Raw genomic sequence first — 20,663 nt, forward strand, 5'->3', positions numbered from 1 at the left:
ATTCCCTGAGAAGTTTGCTCGAAATAAGTAATCATTTGGTATTTCAAACGTAAAAATATAGATTGTTTTGGTGAAAGAAAGGCTTGGTTTACATCCAGGTTCATATAAATGGATTATTACGTTATTATTGTTCATATTTGGCTCCATACATCTCCAATTGTATATTTTGCTGGTAGCCACATTTCAAATGTGTGTGACCTTCTGTTCTCGGTCGTAATGAATTGTTATACAAAAAACCTATAGTTTTATTGGGAAACTTTCTTTGGAAATAATCAGGAAACGTATCTTTTGATATTTACAGATACTTGCATAACGCTATTACAATGCATTGGTATAATATAGATCATTATCGTCCTTATTTTCATCAGTCGGTAAGCATTTTAAAACATTAATCTAAATGATTAGGTAATAATCCTAAAAAAAAAATCAAGCTAGTACCTTGGTAAACAAACATTAAAGGAAGAAAAAAGATATACAGGCTGTTATCAAATGTTAACTCTTTATTTGAATAAGTAAAAAAAGGTGCAGGTATCACAGGTATCATCTGTCTTGCTGTTATCCTTGTTGCATGAAACACACTGTTTGTTTATTCTTCTAAAATATATGTACATGTGAAATATCCTTGTTTCCAAACTGCCTAATTATCTTTGAGTCATGTACAGATTCCGAGTCTAAACTGGTGATTAAACATTTATTAAAGTGCTTTTTTTTTAATCTTCTATCAACACAAAACATCTTTACATAGCAATACACTGTACAGTTCTGCGTGTGTGTTATCATGTGTCGGGCTACCTGTTTGAACAGCTGCACGTTTATGCAGGTGTGTTGTATCACAGAAGTTGTAAAGTACAATTAGTTAATTATGTTTGTCTTTGAAATACAATTGAAACTTGACATATCATACAAATAAATAGTAGTCATAGCCAGAGCTATTGCATGCAAACATCAGCAATTATATTTCTTCAAGCAGTAATACACTTAATTACCGGTGATGCATTTGAGCAGGGTGCAAAAGTATCTCTTAGTTAACCTTATACCATTCCTAACCAGTGTGTCTTCGCTGTACTCCATGAAATGTTTCAAATGATGCACACTAAACTAATTGAAAAATGGTTGAAATATCTGACCAGTGTATTAAATAAAAAAAGTAAGAAAAAGAAACAAAAAGTGACAATAATAGGAACAACTACTCCCTGTCCATTTCCACATACTGTGAATGGTTGTCAGGGGATTTGCTGTGAGTTTTACTCAAATGGAGTTTGACTGCGTGATTGCTCGCAAATGTCCGACAGCAGAGCTTACATCTGAACTTTGATTCAATGTCATTGTCTGTGACTAGAGCGTCGGAGGCCCTGACGCTGAGGGCCTTCGACAGTTCTGGCTCGTCCTTCTGGTGCTCTACCGGCATTTGGCCCATGTCTTTGAGTAGGAACCCGAGATGGGTCTCCAGATGGGAAATGAATTGGTTGGGTGACCTAAACTGGGAGGCGCAGTCATTGCAGTAGAAGATGGGGTGACCGGTGTCCATGTTCTTCAGAAATTTGGTCCCTCCACTTTTCCGCAGTTGGTATTTTACGTTGGCTAACCAATGACTTATGGTGGTCATGGACAATCCGGTGAACTTGGAGATGTACATCCGTTCCTGAGGGCCGAGGTCTGCGAGCAGGTATTTCCCCTCAGAGGTCATGAAGAGGCTGGAGGTGAACTGAGCTTGCAGGATGAGAAGATGCCGAGGGTTCCAGTTCGACTGTCTGCCTTTACGCTTGTGGACGGAGTAAACCTCGGGAGACATGTCCTCAAAGTGCCTGACGTCTGATTCCAGCTTCATCGACGGGATCCGTGACGGTATGGAAGATTTCGGCGTTGTGGCTTTTGGAAGAACTTTCAACATATCTGCGATGTCAGACAGGGCATATTTCTGTGGCATGGGGGTGGAGGGCTGAAGGACAGAGGAACTCGACTTGCTGTGTTTAGATTTCGTCAGGTCTATCGGTTGGTCCTCACTGACAAATAGAAAGGGGTTATCGGGTATTTTTCTCATCGCATTACCAAGCATTAAAGCTTGTTTCTCGCTGCTACGGTTAAGGTCAGCAAAAATAGACTGGGTGTGAGCTGTGAGTTTATCTAGTCTTGAGTTATTGGACTTATTTGCTTTGCCCAGATGATTGTTAAGAACAGACTGCAGAGCACTAAGAGGGTTTATGCCAAGGAGAGACTGAGTGTCACTGAGAGGCTCTGAAGTAGCGCTGCGTCCATTGCTGGCAGAGGGGCTCGGTGTCTTGCCTCTGTCAGAGAAATCTGGGCTCATCTTCCCTTTGATCGCATCACTCCCTTCATTCATACAGTCTGCATCAAGCTTTGAAGAGGAAGAGGAATCATCCTGACAATCGCTGTCATCATTCTCCAACAGATCAAACTTAGTATTCTGACTTTCTTTGCCATCACTAATGCCAACCTTTTCCTTTTTTATGTCCACATTTTGATGCTGTCCCTGGGGAGCCTCCACTCCCACAGCCCTGTGGTATGACTTCCCCTTGGGGGCAATCGGTCTCAGCTTGTGGTTAAATGTCTGCTTTAGCTGAGAGGGGGGGGGACGCAGAGAGAGGCGCTCTTTTGATGAGGCCAGAGAGCTGATAGGCAGCGTGAATACTCGGGTAGGCACTCCAGCTCGGTGTCCCTGTTTGAGCTTTATTGATGGCAGAGGCCACTGTGTTGGCTAAAGATTTGAGAATGTCCCCTCCTCCCCCAGAGTCCTGTTCAAGATCCTCCTCACGGAGATAAGGGTACTTAAAAGCCCCATTGGCTGCCTTTTGATCCTCACTCTCTTGCTTGTCATCTTTAGTTTCAGTTTCTTCCATTTTCTCTGATGTACCTTCCCCCTGGCCGTCTTTCTCAACACTCCCGGGGGAGGGAGTTTTTGGAGGCACCGTTTCTCCCTCTGTGTAACTAACAGCAGGCTCAACTAAACTCTGGATCTTTTCAATGGCCAAGGGGTCAAGGGCTAACTGTTTACCCTTTTTCGAGGCTGAGTTTGTGACTTTGATGAAGTGTCCAGTAACCATCATATGCGTGGTGAGTTGCTGAAGGGTGTCATGGGAGCTTCCACACTCCATGCATTTGAGAATTTGAGACTTGCAAGTCTCAAACTGCCAGGTGTAACTCGCTCCATTCTGATAGCCGTAGCGATTGTTGGTAGCATTTGAAATGGCTGCGGCCCTTTGTGCCTCTGTGTAGCCAGATAAACCAGTCGTGGAGTCAGGGGAGCAAGGTCTCACCGTCTCAAAGCCCCGTTTCTTTGATGGTGGCAATAATTTGGATGTGAGTACTGAGAGTGGCTCTTTTAAAGGCACTTTTTGGTAATGCTTAGTTTTAATCATATGGACGCTCAAATCCTGGAGTGATTCAAAAGAGTGGCCACAGAACATGCACTTCAAAACTTTTTGCGCATCCTCTTTTCCTTCCATATCGTGCAAGTTTCGTTTCCTGGATTTCGAGGACGAACCAGAGGAATTACTCTGTTTGCCGTGGTTGTTGTCCTGGTAGTGTCCACTCCTGCTCATGTGGACCGTCAGCTCCACAAGAGTGTCATAGGCTGCGCTACAATCCTTACAACGAAATCGGCTGGCCCCTGTGAACCCTGAGCCACAGGGTTTGGTGGTTTGCCTGTACAGGTGGACGGAGCTGAAGAGGTTAGGTTTGGCAGTGGGTTTTGGGGAGAGTGTGTGGTGCAGGGTCTTGGAGAGTGCATCCTGGTGCCAGTCAAACTCAGTCTTGGTGCTGTCACAGTTGGCTTTGCTGTCACAGTTGGCTTTGCTGGCGCTTTTGCCAATTTTTAAGTCCATCCCTATCCCCGTCCAGTAAGAATCAGAAAGAAAGTTTGCATAAGCCGCCCTCATCTTCTCCAAGCTGCCGCCCGTCTCCTCTTTATGCTTGGAGCTGAGACTTTTGTCATCCTTCTCGCTCACAGGTGGCGAGGAGGTTTTGAAGTCTGAGAGTCTGTCACTGGTGTCGCTAAGGCGTGACGCTAACTCTAACTCGGCTTCATGATTGGAAAGGACACTGATGGGCGAGTTCTGGTTGCTAAAAGTGTTGTTGCTCTTGTTGTCCAGCTCTCTGTCCTCGGACACTTTGGGGCTGGTCTTCTCGGAGCCTTCCTCTTCAGTTTGAGTGTCGTTCTCGGCGTCTTCCTCAGGAACGGGATCCTGAAGAACACCATCTTCATACACTGGAAATGAAGAGAAAAAGATAACATTAATACACTATGTCAAAAGAAGTTTAGGAAAAGTTATTCACAAGATACAATATTTACAAAATCTTCATGCATCAAGTATTGTTTTTTTGTGAAGTATAAGTCACAGAGGCCTTAAAGGACAACATCATGGTGTCTATGTTGTGCCTTGGGAGGTTGGAGAGTAAAGCTGGACGTAATGTCTTTACTAACAGACTGCTGCTGGTGTAACGGCACCATGTGATTCACGACAGGCCATTGACTTAGTGCTGTGTCCAAGGTTTTTTCTGGCCTCAAGTTGAGATGTTTACAACAATCATTGGCCACTGAGTGACAAAAGGGAATTGATTCTTCTGGGGCCTGCTAAGTGTTATTGTAAATGACCGATTCCATAGTGATTATGGATGTCCCAAAACTGCAATGAAAATGAAAGCCTTCTGTTCTGGATAACATTTCAGCTTCCCTGAAACCACATGTTAGAAATGTCTTAACGCAAACTAGTCTTAATACATTAAAAAGATTGACTTAAAATAGATCAGAAAACACAACTTCTTCAGATATGTGGCCATTAAGCAAAATAAAAAACATGTTGCAAATGTGATTGTGATGCTGATGATTATGTTGATCTAACTTGTGTAAAAAAGCTGATTTAATTATCAGTGTACACAATTAAAAAACAGATTCAAAAAATGACTGGCAATCTGTCACGTCATTATATTTTCCCTGACAGTGTCATAAACAGCAATTACTTCTTTCATTATTCACCTGTTCATTCTCTCAACTCATAGAACACAAACATTATTGCTTCAATTAACAGATAATTAAACAACAGTATTTCTAATTGACACAGTTCCCATCATCCAATTAGTGGGAACTCTGACTCAGCATAGCGGGGTTTTTCATGTGGCTGCAGGGTTTGCACGACATAATATGAACACAGCCACAGATGATTAAAGTGTCCTCTTCTGACAATAACTATTTCAGATTATTTAGAATCTAAACATCCAGCAACCCACACAACAATATCACAGCCAATGTTTGCATATCTTTTGAAGATATTCTGCCATAAATACAGTTTGTCAGTGCTGTCACATATCCAAGATATTTTACGCCTCATAGGCATGCTGGAAATGTGCATTTTGGGAGCGACGTGGCAGATGTGCTCTGAGTTAAATATGAATAGGGCATAACAACCCTGTCCAGGCACTTATGCATTTCATGTGGTTAATATTTCTCTTCTGAATAGAGGGCACTACACGAGGGGGATGGCTGAAGACGAGCACTCAGGAGTCCCACACTGGTCTTCCCCTTTTTTGCCTTCTGAAAATAAAACTTTTTTTATTATCAATATTTCACAAGTGCCTCAAGAGAAACCCTGGAGGTGAATGCCTGCCAGCTAATGGATGGAGATGGGATTCGGACTTTCAAAACAAACATGGAGAATGGGGCCTCGTGAACAAGAGCCTGCACACACACACTCGCACCCAAGAGCCCCGGTGTGCTGTGACCTTGATCCACCGCAAGAGAGATGGTTTGATTGGCCAACCGAGATCGGTGATGGCCTCCAAAACACCCTTGATGCTCAGGGAGAGAGTTGTCAAGAGCACACAGGAATGTTTTATTTATAGTCTTATATATAGTATTCACAGTGAAGGAGAACACCAATGGCTATGACAAGCTCCAACTTGATGTCCTCTCTCTTCAAAGTCGTCACTAAAACTAAGACTGGGAAGAGCGTACACCAAAGTGGGGAGATGAGCATTTTTCCAGTCCAGTGAGAAATGGCTCAAGTATGCACCATCATGTACAGTAAAGGCCATTTCCTGCATATTTGATGTAGCTTATAACTCCCAAATATATGCTTCACCTACCCTATGTGTAAGATAAATGTGAGTTTCACAAAGACGGAGAACTGTTTTCCTGGAAATAACCACTTCCATGTAGTTCAATTTTAATGTTAATGTTTGCGTCTTATCGTTGTATTTGAGGATGGAATTGACAGAGATTAACAGCTGCCCTTCCTACTGTTCGACGCCTTTCTATCAGATGCCCTAAGTATCAGACATCCAGAGGCTCCAATTAACCTTCTGGCAGGGATCACTCCAAGATATCCACAACTCTGTCTTACTCCGCTACTCACACCATTTGTAACCGTGCTTTTGGTCTAACCACTGTAATGCTGCCATGCCAGGCTGCCTTATTCTCATACAAGAGCATATTCAAGGACAATGCCAACACCTTCGAAAAGGTCATTGAAACAAGTGTTGTTAAGAATACAGAATGAAATGGGGATAGGCCAGACGAAAAAGTCATTGTTAAAAGAACTGGTGGATCACCGTTTAACACTAAAAAGGGTAGAGCAGAATCTGCTTGTTCTCAGGCACATTTTTTACAACTTACTGCCTGCTTTGAAAATGTTGTCTGTGAGTCCAAGCAAGGCAACTCCCAGTCTAACTAGCCTTACAAAACAAGAGGCTGGCATGCCTTGCCTGAGATTTAGCATGTCATAAACTGCTGTAAAGCCTCCAATCTGTGTCACTACAAATTTATATCTTCAGACAGAGATATGCAAAGGTCAAAAAACCTGAGGTGTCCATCATAAATCAGGCAGTTGAAGTGTTTATAACCTTTATCCGTTAGAGCAGACTCTTGGCATAGCGAGGACTAGATTTACAGAAGCCTATTTCTGAGCCAAAAGGCTTTTTCCCCTTGCATCTAGAGAAACCAGCATAGGAAACAGTACATTACATATACTGCTACATTTGAGGCAGTCCAACTGGATTGGTGCTAAATGCTTACACGACAATATATTTACAACTCAACTTCAAGCATTAGTATCTTCCTAGAGTACACAATCCCTTCTCCCTTGTGTAAGTGAGTCTATTCAAAATGTGTCAATCATTTTGGAAATCTGTGTGCCAGCTGTAAAAGGGCATTCGGGTTCCAATGTTAACATGTCAGTAGGAACTTTTGTAAATTTGAGAACGTCAACATTTATCCCCTGGAAGGTCAACATTTCCTTCATTAATCTGACAAGCCAGGGAGAGTTACCAGCCTGAGGAGCTTAGCTAATGGACAGCTGCAATACCCATCGCAGGACTGTGAGTATCCGAGGTAACACTATCTTCAGAGAAGATTGGGTAATTCATAGGTGCCAGTGACAGGTCTGCACGTCTGTGCCACTTTCCCCAGCGCTCTCCGGTTGTCTCAAGCTACAGTTTTTGCTGCTCGCAAATCAATATCTCTTTTTACTTCTCATTGATTGCCTTGTGGTGGGACCAACCTAAGCAGGACTGTTATGACATTTCTAGATTTCCCCCTGTCCTTGGAACAATCAATTACACGCGCATGGCAATCAAAACCTCTTTGCAAAATGAACCTGCTCCATGACATTTTCATCTCCCGGATTTATGCCATGTTAAAAAAAAAGGAAAAGACGAGGATAAAAAAAGGAGGCCTGCCGTAAAGGCGGAGAACGCTCCACAACGCACTCAGGATCACTGAGCAATCTCTAGTCTGTCTCAATAACTATCGTGTGTTTTCACTCACATGTAAGCAATGTGTTCAATGAATTGTCCGTTAATTTAAAAAACACTTAGTCACCGTGCTTATCTGCTGTTATAAATAGGTGTGAAATGTCAGTGGAAAAGTACATGATGTACAAATCCTACTTCCAAAGTTTTGCAACGTTAGAAACAGAAAGAAGTTTCTGAAAGCCGACATGATGTGATTGTGATTTCTTCAGTGAGCTATCATTAGAATGAGAAACACATGTCACAAGGTTTAATATTTGACAGTGATATCTGACGAACACGGTGAGTAGTGAACGTCAAGATCAAACGGATACATTGTCAGACATCCTGATGATAGTCTTGATGACTGAAGTTAAGACTGAACCGAATCACTTGAGATATTGCGAGGAGCTAATTCTGAGCCCCGGAGCCATCTGTAAAGATCTGTAAACACTTCTCTCTTCATTGTTCCCTGTCAGGAATCAGTCTCCTCGAGCCCAAGGACAATGCAGAGTAAATAGAGAACAATCACATTCAGACTGCTCCCTTTGACAACATTTGTCTGGAGGTTAATTGATATCACAGAATTAAATAGTTTTTGACTCGCTTTTAAAATAGGAATGTGTCGTTAGCTCCCACCTGGTCCATTATTTCATTCCAACACTTTTAAATGACATTCTTAATAGTCCTCAAAACTCTGCAGACACACTGTAACCGAGTCTATATCATCAAATTGTTATCAAGAGTATTGTGATACACATTCTGGTCAAAATAAAAAGCACCATACATAAGTTAGATAATGAAAAAGGGGGTTAAAAAGCACCGCAAAAGTGGTTTGTTGAAGCTTCCTGAGGCTTTCGCTACAAAACCATGAGACGGAAACACTCATGTTCATTTTTGTATGCATGGAGGAGATGTTACCTAAAGCACATTATGTACTTCACTAAACACAAGCTATTCATGCAGATAAATGCCTTGCTTTCATACGCCCTCAACTTTAATATTTTATAGTCTAATATAATCAAATGAAAACTTGCAGCTCCAAAAAAGACGCGGACAACTCGAGGACAGATTGTGAACACAGCAAACGGCACAATGTGCTCAGATGGACCGAGAGCCAGATTAATGAGAAGATCGCAAATATGACACCATATCCTGCCATCTGGCTGTGCATTTGGGCAAACATGATCACAATAATTATGGCAATTAATCAAAAATGTTTTCACTACCAACATTCTGTTAACTAAAAACACAGAGAACTTTGGGAAGCACAGCAACAAACACAAAGGAATATCCAAAGGGAGGCAGCCTGGGCTTCGCAGCCTTTAAGAAATGAGCCACTTTTTATGCAATTGTACACATTTCTATGAGTCTGTCTTTGTATGAACGCTAATCATGATATTACTGAGCCACATCTGATTGCCCTGCATGAAGCTGCAGGAGCTCCGTGATGTCACCGAGCGACGCTGCTCCTTTTGATGCCCACTAGAAGCTTCTGCTCCGAGACGCATCAGTCGGCCCGGTGCCTAATTGGAAGTGAGCGGTGGGAGAGCACTGCAATCTGCACCCCAGCACCTAAGTCATCACTTTGAACGTGCCACAGCCGCCACATCACATGCAGTCGGTGGGTGTTGCATCTCACCAAAGGGCCCCCTAACAGCACCGGCTGAGACAATTATACACACAACACGCCCATCCTGTCTGCTAGACCCTCTCCAGACCAGCAGCACAAAGCCAGGAGGAAATTATCTATCTGTGAGTGAGATACTATTGTTCACATGGACAAAACCAGAAGTAGGTAGGTCGTTTTTTAAAGGGTTGTTCACCTGTATTATATATACACTCAGTGCCCACAACATACACCTCACATATAATAACTTACTTTTATTTACTGCTTCCTAAGTAATAAACATACAATTAAATTGCCGCTTCTCGGAAAATGTTTACTATAACTGAACATTATCAACTAAATAAATATGGATTTTCTTTAACTATGCTGTTTGTAATGAATTACAATGTATAGTTGTACCTAATAATATCTTACCTACATTCATTTAAGTATCGTACAAGTTTCATGTCACTTTACTTTAATTGCACTATCACAAAAAGTATTATTATTATTATTTGACAGCTGAAACTACACATTTGGCATAAGGACTATATATTAGTGTTGTCATGATACCAACATTTTGGTTTCGATACCAAGTCAAGAATTGCGATTCCGATTATTTTTCGATACTTTTCTTTAAAAAAGGGAAACAGTCTTAAATGTAATTATTGTGATTTATTTCACACACTTTTAAACAATGAGAACAATAAATAAAATAAATGACAAGAATTCGTATTAAATACAATTAATACATGTCTCACAGACAGGCCTCGTGGTGTCCGTAGGCTTGCCCTCACTGTCAGAGATATAGCTCAAATACTTCCACATTTCGCTTCTGGCGTCTTTTTTGTCAACAAGCCGAGGCGCAGCGGCAGCTGCACTCCCACTTGCAGCCATGCTTCTCGTTTGCTCACATGCTCTGGCAGCTAGCGCGTGCACGAGAGAGGGGAGGGACTTAGAGCGTGCTTGAGAGAGGGGAGGGACTGCAGGCACGGAGCAGAGCGCACACGGCTCTTATTAAAACAGCGCTTTCTCACCGGAGTACTTTTCCCCGTCATTCTTAAAGTACCGATACTAATGAAACGGAGGAATCGTAACGTTTTTAACGGCAGGGTATCGCGGTACCTTTCAAGTATCGGTACACTGTGCAACATACTATATATATAAAACATTTTATTCGTAATCCAAATAAGATGTCATGTTATAGATTAAATTAGCCAGTTGTATAAGCATTTACCTCGGGTTCAACACACTATGTAATTAAAGTAGGCTACCAATTAAAACTAAATGTAGCAATGATGATGTCCCAAACATCTGATCAGACAACTCTAATAGGATTGATCAGGCAGAATATATTTAATTTTGAGACTTGAAGTATGTTATGTTGCTAATACATCAGCAGCCTTAGTTAAATTGTAATATTACTTTTACTTGAGTAAACAGTATGAATACGTTTTGTATAACTGCAAATCGCTGTGCTGAAACTAAGATTGCGCTCCCATTAGATAGAAGATATCTCAAAACTATCTGCATTGCTAGAAACAACAAAATATAAGTAATCAAATGTTGATTTGTGTGATTTGGCTGAACAAACCCCAACAGCTGAATAACGCTTATTTTGTTCTGTTTGGTATACGATGCTTAAAATATACTGTACAAAGCATGGCTGTTTCCTCTGTGTGCTCCTCTGCTAACAAGGAAAGACAAATATAAACAATTTTGGCGAGCATGTAGGATTACGTTACAACTGAAGAGGCTTAAAAGCCGCAGTGTATATTTGTGAGATTACAGATGATCTTTTCTGGCCTGACTGATACAAAGTTCCAGTTGGCGGAGCAGAAGCAGGGCGGCTTCAGCTCAGAGTGTATTTTCCTCGAGCAGGAGGGGAGCCGCTCTGTCACTCGGTTTCTGAAGAGCTCGTGACACGGCTCTCCAGGAGCGACATGATGAGGTCTGATGGTTCCTTTCTGCAGAATAGCAGTTTACCCCTCATTCACCCTTATCAGAGAGTGAACCCATCATCTTACAGTACGCCACTCAAACCGCCGCGCATATTGGAGCTGACCAGTCGAGCAAACAGGGCGGTACTAATAAAAGACCATCTTGCTTTGGTTCAAATTTCCCTGATTGAATGTCAGTCAGGAATGTTTGTGTGGCAGCAGGGAGGAAAGTGGGCCATCGTTTAAAGGACCACTGCCTCGCACACATAAGGCCTTTGTTCTAGTTTTATGAGATGCCGAGTGAAAGGTATGATGGCCTACACACGCCTAACGTGCAACTCATAAAAAGCTTTTCTATTCCAAACCAATCACTGCCTGATGCTTTGTAATCATTTACTTCATTATGATTTGGTTTTATTTTGCATTTGAAGGGATATATCGAGGATCATGTTTTCAATTGTACATTTCTTCGTTAAACAGAGAATATTTTGCTCATTTTCAGGTTCATATTTGTGCTTCTACTGTGACATGTCTCCATGCTTTAATGTTCAAAAAGCTCTTTATTTTCCTCATACTGCCTGTTCTGCAGCACCTCTTTTCACCCTCTGTCTGAAACCAGAGCCCAGTCTGCTCTGATTGGTTAGCTGGCTGGCTCTGTTGTGATTAGTCAACCGCTTAGAGATGTCCCGCCCCTTAGCCTATCACATACAGTGTTTTTGAGCGCTGGCGAATAGAAGTGCGAGTGTTGCATAGTGATGTCACGATGTTCCAGAAGTAAACAAAGGAGTCCAACACACTGTAGGAAAAGGAGAACCCCCAAAAGCATAAATGTCCTCTTCAAAGTATAGAAAGCCTGTGGCAAGTCTCCTTCACACTCTGCTCCACTGACTGTGTACCTTTTAGTCTTCCCCTGAGATCAGTACACATATATACAGTACATACAGTCCCTGCATCATAAACCTTTCATGAACCCTAAACACTGGCCCTCCCAAAGAACAACAGCACTCCATCAAGGTCAGGACTAGATGAATCTGATAGTGCAGCTGGAAGAGACTGTGTATTCTAAAACAATCTGCATTTCACTAAGTCTTCCCGCCCGCTCTGTCCCTCTATGGATCTTTCATTAGATTCTGGATGGGCTCCAGCTAAAGCTTTCCTTGTACAAGCAGTTTTATGCAGTTTTCAGCAAAGGAAGGCATTTTTTTACATTCCAAGTTCATTAATAGTAGATTGCCACTTTTTCCCTTCATTAAATACAATGAGGCTACAGAGTGAATTTGCAGCTGAAGCGTGGTACTGTCAGTTTCTACTGGGACCAAAGGCGGCTTCATGGCAAGCATAAAGGGAGAGAAGCAAGCCCGCCAAACCTGCAGCTCTGTGGGACAAGACGAGCAACAGTAAGTGAGGCAGGAAGGCTTCAAAACAGCCTCGCACCCTCCTATTCAGATTCATTTTAATGGCAAATTTGTTGTCAAGTGTCCTCTGCAAAATGATTAGGGCCCGCTGCTTTCTGAAAAGTGCAAACTTCTGGATTTGCCTGCTGCGCATTGTCACTTTGACAGCCCATTCTGAGAACAATGGCTGCCCAAATAGTGAAATGTGTTGGCAACCAATAGTTGAAAGTTTCCCCTCAAAACAGGCTTTCTGCTGTTTGTGGGTATTCTGCTGTGTTGATATCTAGATGTTGATTAGAATGAAAAGAGAAGCCAGTGAATTGGGCTCCCCAAGAGCAGGCACATCAACCATTGTAAGAGATTGACAGTCACTCCATTGAGCCAATTATTTCTGTTCATAAGACCTGTTTCTATAAAAACTGGTTAAAGACTGCAGTCATTGTTTGAGCGTCTGAATTAAACTACTGGTAGAATTGACAGAAAATCAACAGCATTTAAAGCCCACTTAGTGTGCTTTTACTACATGGAATAATTACAAGTATAATATTGTTTCCATTGGTTGTTAAAGTTAAATACAGTCCCAGAATGAATGCACAAAAGAAACAATGTGAACACCTACGCACATGGTCTTTTATAGTGTGTTAAAAATATGGTAAATTATCCTCATGTCGCCTACACTAAAGGAAACATAATAAAAACTAGACGCAGCGGCCTATATGTGTGGTGTATATTCATTAGTAGCACACTGCAAACATATCAAAGTTGTTCAAATACTGCCACAGAGAAGTCAGTGCAACACAAATATTTTTCTCTGAGCTACTCATTTAGCCTACGAGTCGGCGTCGTGACATTTGTACGGTGTTCAGCTGTAATGGAGGAGGAGTAGGTGCCGACTGCAAGGCGAGTGCAGTGCAGAGCCTTTTTATTCATCGCATGGGAGAAAGTGGTTAATTTATTGAAAAGAAGGTAGGCGGACGAAGCAGCGGAACGGAACTGATACCCTGCGTGGCTGTAGGTTGTGCACCGAGGGGGAGGAGAGAGTCAGGGTGGGGGGAGAAAAAAGGAGGTTGAGGGGAGGCGGAGACCAGAGCGACAGAGGAACGGTTAATGGAAATGAGTGACAGGCTTTCAGAATGATTTACAACGGGTGGCGCTGCGGCAGAGCCAGCGCTTGATGGATGATCCTGAAAGACGGAGACGAACCATAAATCATGTCTTTGAATCATTGACAGAGATAAAGGAGGGGGAGAAAAAGCAATGGCATTGACGTTCATTCTTCCAATAATGTACATTGACGAGTTACACTACGGAGCCTTAATTAAAAAGTGAACACGGGTCTTCTCCCTCTCTCAACTGCCCCCTCCCTCCTCCTTCTCCCCCCTTCCCTCCCCCCGCTGGCTATGTTCTTCCATCCCTCTCTTCTCTATTGCGATATCAATGGTAATTAAAGATGCAGTATCCCCGGCCCCTGTCCCATAGCCACTTCCTTCTGCTTCCCACAGCAGCCAGATTAGATAAGTGCTCTGCTAAAAGATAATGTCACCCCTCAACAATATCAATGTGGGTCTGGACCATTTGTTTCTACATCTGTAAACACACACATATAAACTGAGACGAATGGGGGGCCGGGAAACAAGAGGCTAGATTTATTTATTTAAAAGACAAAAAAATAGGAGTGTGTACACACACTAATAGTCTCCAGTTACAGAGGACACCATGTTGGTTTTACACTGGACACTGTACCTTTAACATCTATATTTAATGCTATTGCACATTTAATTTACTAATATGCTACTTTTAAATGTGTCAGGTGTAATTTGGCCATTCATCGTGTGTATTTGACGGATAGTCTTTCACTGTCAATATGTATGTATTTTTTTCATTTAATCGTTTATTTGAAGAAGGACAATGCACATTGATGAACATTTAAGGCAAGGCAAGTTTATTTATATAGCACTTTTCAACACAAGGCTATTCAAAGTGCTTTACAAAAAATGAAAGACATTAAGAAAATGGCATTTAAAATCAGTCATTAAAAAGAAAAGCTAATCAATTTAAAACAAATAATGCTTTAAAACGTAAACATGCCGGATTTTAGCTTTGAGCTAATTTCCATCCGTAGATGTGCAATGCCTTAATGTGTTAACATGTCCCGAATTGGGATGAATAAAGTAAACCTTATGTTATTTTATCCTAATAAACACTATTAAACATTAGGAGAAAGAGCAATATTAGATTTTTCTTCCCTTGCTTTAAAAACTAACATGCCGTTGACTCATATCCCCCCATTCTTAAAAAATGGTGTTGTTCCGTCTTGAGTGCAGATGGCACTTTGATAAACAGGGGGAGCCCTGTAGGAGCGCGGAGGCTGAATGAGTGGCATTCCACATCAGCTGAGCTCCCTTAAAGTGCACACAATAGAGCAATGAGGTGAAAGTAATCCTAAACATCTGTCTTATGTGTCCTACATGCACAGGCTGTTTGTTCAAGTTCGAGGAAAGACATTAGCAAGAGGGGAGACACACGGAGGGAGAGGAGGATATATCAATTCATGCACTAGTTCTCCAAAGGGATTAAGCCTCTGTTGTCTGTCCTCAAACAAAATGGAGAAGACTGCCCTAGTATGCAACTACTCTCTTTCATGACCTACTGTAGCAAGCTCAATGAGGATACTTACAGCATATCACTGTAACTGATTTGAATCATTCAAACTTTATATATATCTTGTTTTAAACCCGGCTTATTATTATATGTTTGCACATTTCTGCGCAACCCACTTTAAAATATGATATACTACAGTTAGCTATTTATTGTCATGTATTTAATGTACTAAGTTTATTTTGTAGATTTAGATTTAGTGTAAATACTTGTCTTAGTATAGTTTTTTCTTTATATTTTCGTTTTATAATCGTTATATTTTTGACCTTCTCTTACAGCTTATTGGTGTTTATGATTGCACCACCATACACCAAAGCCAATTCCTGGCAAACGTACCTGGCAATAAACTCGATTCTGATTGTGATCAAACTGGTTATAATGAGGCGGTTCTTTGTATTTAAGATACAGAGATTCTGATCAGGCCATGTGAGAATAGGACAAATGATGAAACTATAGTAGGCTTGGAGCACCGTCCTGTTGGACGCCTATACAGGGAGGCTGGGGGCAGTTGGTCAGCCCATTGCGTATTGGGATATTCACCCAAAAATACTGAAAGACACACAAAGCTGTCACTCTCTCTCTCTCTATCTCTCTCCTGCTGTGAGAAGACATTTTGGCAAGCTAAAATGGAAATGAATACACAATGGTCATCTCGCATTGAAGAGCTGTGGCAATAATATTGGTCAGGCAAAACTCTGCCCTGCCCAGAGTGTGTGTGTCTCTGTGTGTGTGTGTGTGTGTGTGTGTGTGTGTGTGTGTGTGTGTGTGTGTGTGTGTGTGTGTGTGTGTGTGTGTGTGTGTGTGTGTGTGTGTGTGTGTGTGTGTGTGTTCATGTGTTTGTGCATGTTTATGAATGCTTCATGCTGCAGGGCAACACAGAAGCTCACACAGAGGCTTCACACGATTTCAGAATCATTTTCATTTGAAGGCTTGAAGTTGTTAATACCATGTTTGATCGCATCCTTGCATCAAAACACAGTTTGATGGACAAGGGAAATAATTACTTGTCATTCACGTGTCTGAGGTTTCTCCTCTCTTCTCTGTTGTTGCTGTTAAACATGTTCCTGTGTTAAACACTTTTTCCTCACCCAACTCCAAAAAAAAGGTTTTTACTCAACTTCCAAGTCATATTTCAAAATGAGAAAAAAAAAAGAAAAGAAACAATTTGGATCCAAAAAAGCGAATCTGTTGGAGTGAAACCGGCTGTTCAGGTGAATGAATCAAAAGGGTTTGAGAGTAATGAACTTCTCGGAGTCTTTGTCATTAGTGGACAATAGCTCTCGTTGATCTTAAATGGTCTTAAAAGATGATCCATACAGTAATGAAGCCAGCTGCTGGCCCGATGCCCACAACAGGACATACTCAAAGTCACAGGGGAAACACTGAAGCTACTGTTACCAAAAAATCCTCCCCCCTTCCCATTGCATGCTATTTTAAAATTAAGAACAAGAACAATCTGTTTCTGGTTACTTAGATTCTACATGCTTAATATTCAAATTCATAGCATGTGTTTCTGGGCCGTCACAGAGCAGCAGGACGGCATGCAACCCACTGGGTCTTTAGGAAGAGCAGCATGTAGAGTCCAAGACCCGCCCCCTCTGCCGGACCACCCTGCTCGCTGCGTTACGCTACATGACAGGACGGTGCTGCTCAGTCCTTGGACCATCGCATTGTTTTTCTTGGACCATGGTGAAAGCAAATAGCAGCTAAAGGGCCCGGCGCTTGCAGTAAAAACCAAAAACCCGTGCAGTCATTCATCAAAGCTAAGACAACTCGCTACTCCCCCACCAACTCCAACTCCCCCAAGGCACGGCCATCTCCCCCTCCGCTCTGGGTTTTAACTAGGACTCCAAATAATTCCAGAAATGACAAATGATACTTATATCTCTGGCCTGTGCCGAATCAATAAGCATGCAGAACAACTATCCATCTTGAGAGGTATCGACAGACGCGGCTCGACATTGGCGGAGAAGCACTTGGTGGCTTTATTCAGGAATCGGGAAGGGAGGGACGGGGGAGAGCAGAAGACACAGTACACTCACTTTTAAATTACAATAAACCACCCAATGCTGTTTACAATCAAAAAGCTATTACAGGAACTGCAGCATCCGGAGGTATTTTGTACAAAAAACCATAAAGAAGGAGGACACGACCTCGCAATAAGAAGGCCCAATGATCGTTTCTGGAAATATGGGTAACTTTGTGAACTGGGACAGGGGTTATTTTGACATAAGCACCTGCACATGTTTACATGGCAGTTGTGTGCTGGTATGAGCTGATGGGTGGTGATACGGCCCCTCTCTGGTCCCCCGGCTGGATCCAGCAGCTGACAGATAGCACTTCAGAGCAGCTTTAGCTGCAGCTCCCCTTGAGGGGCTGTGATTGATGACTCGCACTGCCACCTAGATCCATTTCCTCCTCCAATCTGACTCCTCACAGGTAGAGTGGAGCCCCCCCCCCCAACTCTCTCATCTCCCTTTAAATTCGAGTAGGCTCATTTTCACAAAGGAGTTCACCAACAGAGCGACTTCAAAACATCTACTTTGAACACATTAAAAACAGAATCGTACAGAGGCAATAACTCGAACTAAATGCCTTGCAAAGCCATTTTGATTCTGAACATTAGAGATCAGAAAGGCAAAGAGGAAAAAGAAACCATGAGATGTTTGCGGGCATAATGGCATTAGCAGGGGAAATGTTTAGACCCAGGACCCCTGCAGGTCTGAAGGCATTTAAGAACAGTTAGCTTAGCCATCTGGTAGACAATTACACAGGAACAAACACACCGCCTCAGCAAATAAAGCTTGGCTCATCAATCACAAGAATGGCCAGAAGTTGGCCTGTTATTCCCTCTGATTTAATAACCCGAACCGCAGTGTTATCCACTACAAGTCTTCAAGTCAGGGGAAGAGCATCCAAACATTTTACAGCATTACTGTATGTGGCAGAGTGTGAATAACAACTAAGTGGATTTGTCCTCATATTCTATCAGTAGTAGATGTTATAAATGATTTCTGAGCCTAACCAGGGAATGACAAAAACAACAAGGAACTTTGATAGCGTCTCGGAAACTGGACTTTAATTTGCACCAGGCTGCGGACATAAATGGAAGTGAAAAAGAAGTGCAAGGTTAAAAGTAAAAACATTTTTAAACATTAGCTGTTTCCAGTTTCAAGTAGTTTACTTAATTAACATTTGCCCCGCACTTTTAATTGCAATCATACTCCCCCATGGGACTTGAGTGTGGATTGTCTGGTAATTGCAGATGTTGATACGAGACGGTGACACAATGTCAAGCCTATTTCCGAAAATTACAGAACAAAAAGAAAGGATGATCAGAAACGCACAGCCACAAAATCAGCCTGCACTAACAATGGGATTTCATAAATGTAAGACATAAAGCGGAGGAACTAGAAGCAATATACTATAATGAAACCCATCCCTGAGCGTCAAAAGGCAAAGACACAGGCTGAATTTCACCTGGATGCAGGTCAGTCTTTGTCAGTTTCACCGCAGTGTGTCGTGAGCCAAGAACATTTTCATCTGTGTTTCTGGGTTGTGGCCTGCATGGCCTGTGTGGAAGAAAAGAAGTAGGCCACCGCTGCGGTCTCCGATTCTCCTCTGTACACGCGTCACCTGCCAGCTCATGTGGCCCAGCTGAGACGTGAGCAGGTCTGGCAAGAACCAAATGTTTTCGTTTACCTCAGGGGCATCTACACTCTTCTTTAGCAGGCGGTGGCAGGCTAACATGTCAAGATACCGGCCCGGGACTCTGGGCCTCAGGGAGAGGTCACGCACTAAGAGCGTGGGTTCAGAAAACATCAAGATATAACTCTGTGCAAGAAGGAAGGCATTGCTGCATCCTCCCTGCTGAATATTACCAAATAACATCAACACCAGATGTGTTATTAATGCAGATAGAGACACACCAAAGGTAGCGTTTTGTTTCATAGCAGATTCCAACACCTCGGAAACCTGAAAATGTGCTCCATTACACCTTTACGCTCAGATTTGATATGTGTTCACATTGTTTGATGGATCTACATTCGGCTGGGCAGCAGGGGGTGGCGGTGCTTCTCAGGCTAACCTCAACACGTCTATTTCCAGCTGAGGACTTGCTGACAGCACATTTAACTTTGTGATCTGAACATGAGAGACAGCTAACAGTTGCTGACAGCTGAAACAAACCGAGACACATTTCCCTATACGATACCTTATTGACACTTTTCATTTGATGAGGACTTCAACTAACTTTGAGATAAAAAGGCAAAACGGTTGGATGGTGGGTACAAAAATATCATAAAGGGAAGGTTGATTTCCAGCCAGCTCATGGAAACCAGTATTTCCTTTGGGGAGGCTCTGTCTATAGACGCCTGATTTATGATCTAGTCAGTTTTTGCAAGTGTGTTCACAGGTCTCTGGAAGTAACACTCAATTAGAGCAGCAGGGGTTAGGAGTAGGTTTTTTTGTGAGGATAAGTTAAAGCTTGACACGTTTATTTCTGCCAGTGCAGCTTGAAGAGCCGGTGACAGACTATCAAAAGTCTTTGATCACCCAATTCAAAGTGTGGGAAATAGTAACCGTCCCTGACAAGTGAAAAGGAACAAATCCAAAAGGAACACAACATGTTTATAAAGCACAATCTTTAATACCAGTCAACAGAACCGACCGAGAGTGGAAAATAACAGTGAAGATGGAAATGTCATCACTTAGCAGGACAACAAGAAGCTGACGAATGCAGTGTTAATCAAATGTTGTGTAAATTCAAATTAGCTTGAATAGGATTCCTGCAAAGCAAGACCATGAAAATTGCGTCAAACCAAAAGCCAAAAGGATTCAGCAGAGCAAAATCCTCAATTACAAGCTCAATGCCATGTCTCTTCACAATTTTTATAAAACTAGTAAATCTTATTTTTGAGACATTTAATGATTGAGCCAGCCAGTGAGGGAACAAAGTACCAGCGCACGGAGTTACTCATATCCCTGTTGAAAAACTCCTCCGTTTAATGATTCACCACTAAGGAGAGTCCATACACTTCCAGAAGAATTCAAATCCCTTTTCCCACAGCCTCTTTCAGTCCGAATGATAAATGACACCCGTCATTCTGCCGTTGCCAAACAGCACAGAGGGGAATTGTACTGATATATGATTCACAAGAACAGGAAATAAACTCTGCCTTTCTCTGTAGCTCTCCCACTTGCCAAGTAGGACGGACCTGGACAGTGTCAAGGCTCTCATGGTGGAGGCAGTGGGAAGGCTGACGGCGCTTAAACCCAAAAAGGGAATAGACAGTGGGTTTCCAAAATGAACTTCTCTCTCTC

The 20,663-nt window shown here is 42.3% G+C and overlaps 1 protein-coding gene across 1 annotated transcript in view; it reads right to left on the bottom strand.

Annotated features, from left to right (window-relative positions):
* Positions 1-487: 487 nt before the first annotated feature.
* Positions 488-20,663, bottom strand: part of LOC117537328 (teashirt homolog 2) — a 41,663-nt gene continuing 21,487 nt past the window's right edge. The window contains 2 exon segments of the mRNA XM_034202514.1: positions 488-2,623; positions 2,625-4,225. Coding sequence (XP_034058405.1) covers positions 1,187-2,623; positions 2,625-4,225 — 3,038 coding nt within the window. The 3' untranslated portion in view covers positions 488-1,186.

This window comes from Gymnodraco acuticeps, unplaced genomic scaffold (genome assembly GCF_902827175.1).
Source record: "Gymnodraco acuticeps unplaced genomic scaffold, fGymAcu1.1, whole genome shotgun sequence".
Taxonomy (NCBI): Eukaryota; Metazoa; Chordata; class Actinopteri; order Perciformes; family Bathydraconidae; genus Gymnodraco; species Gymnodraco acuticeps.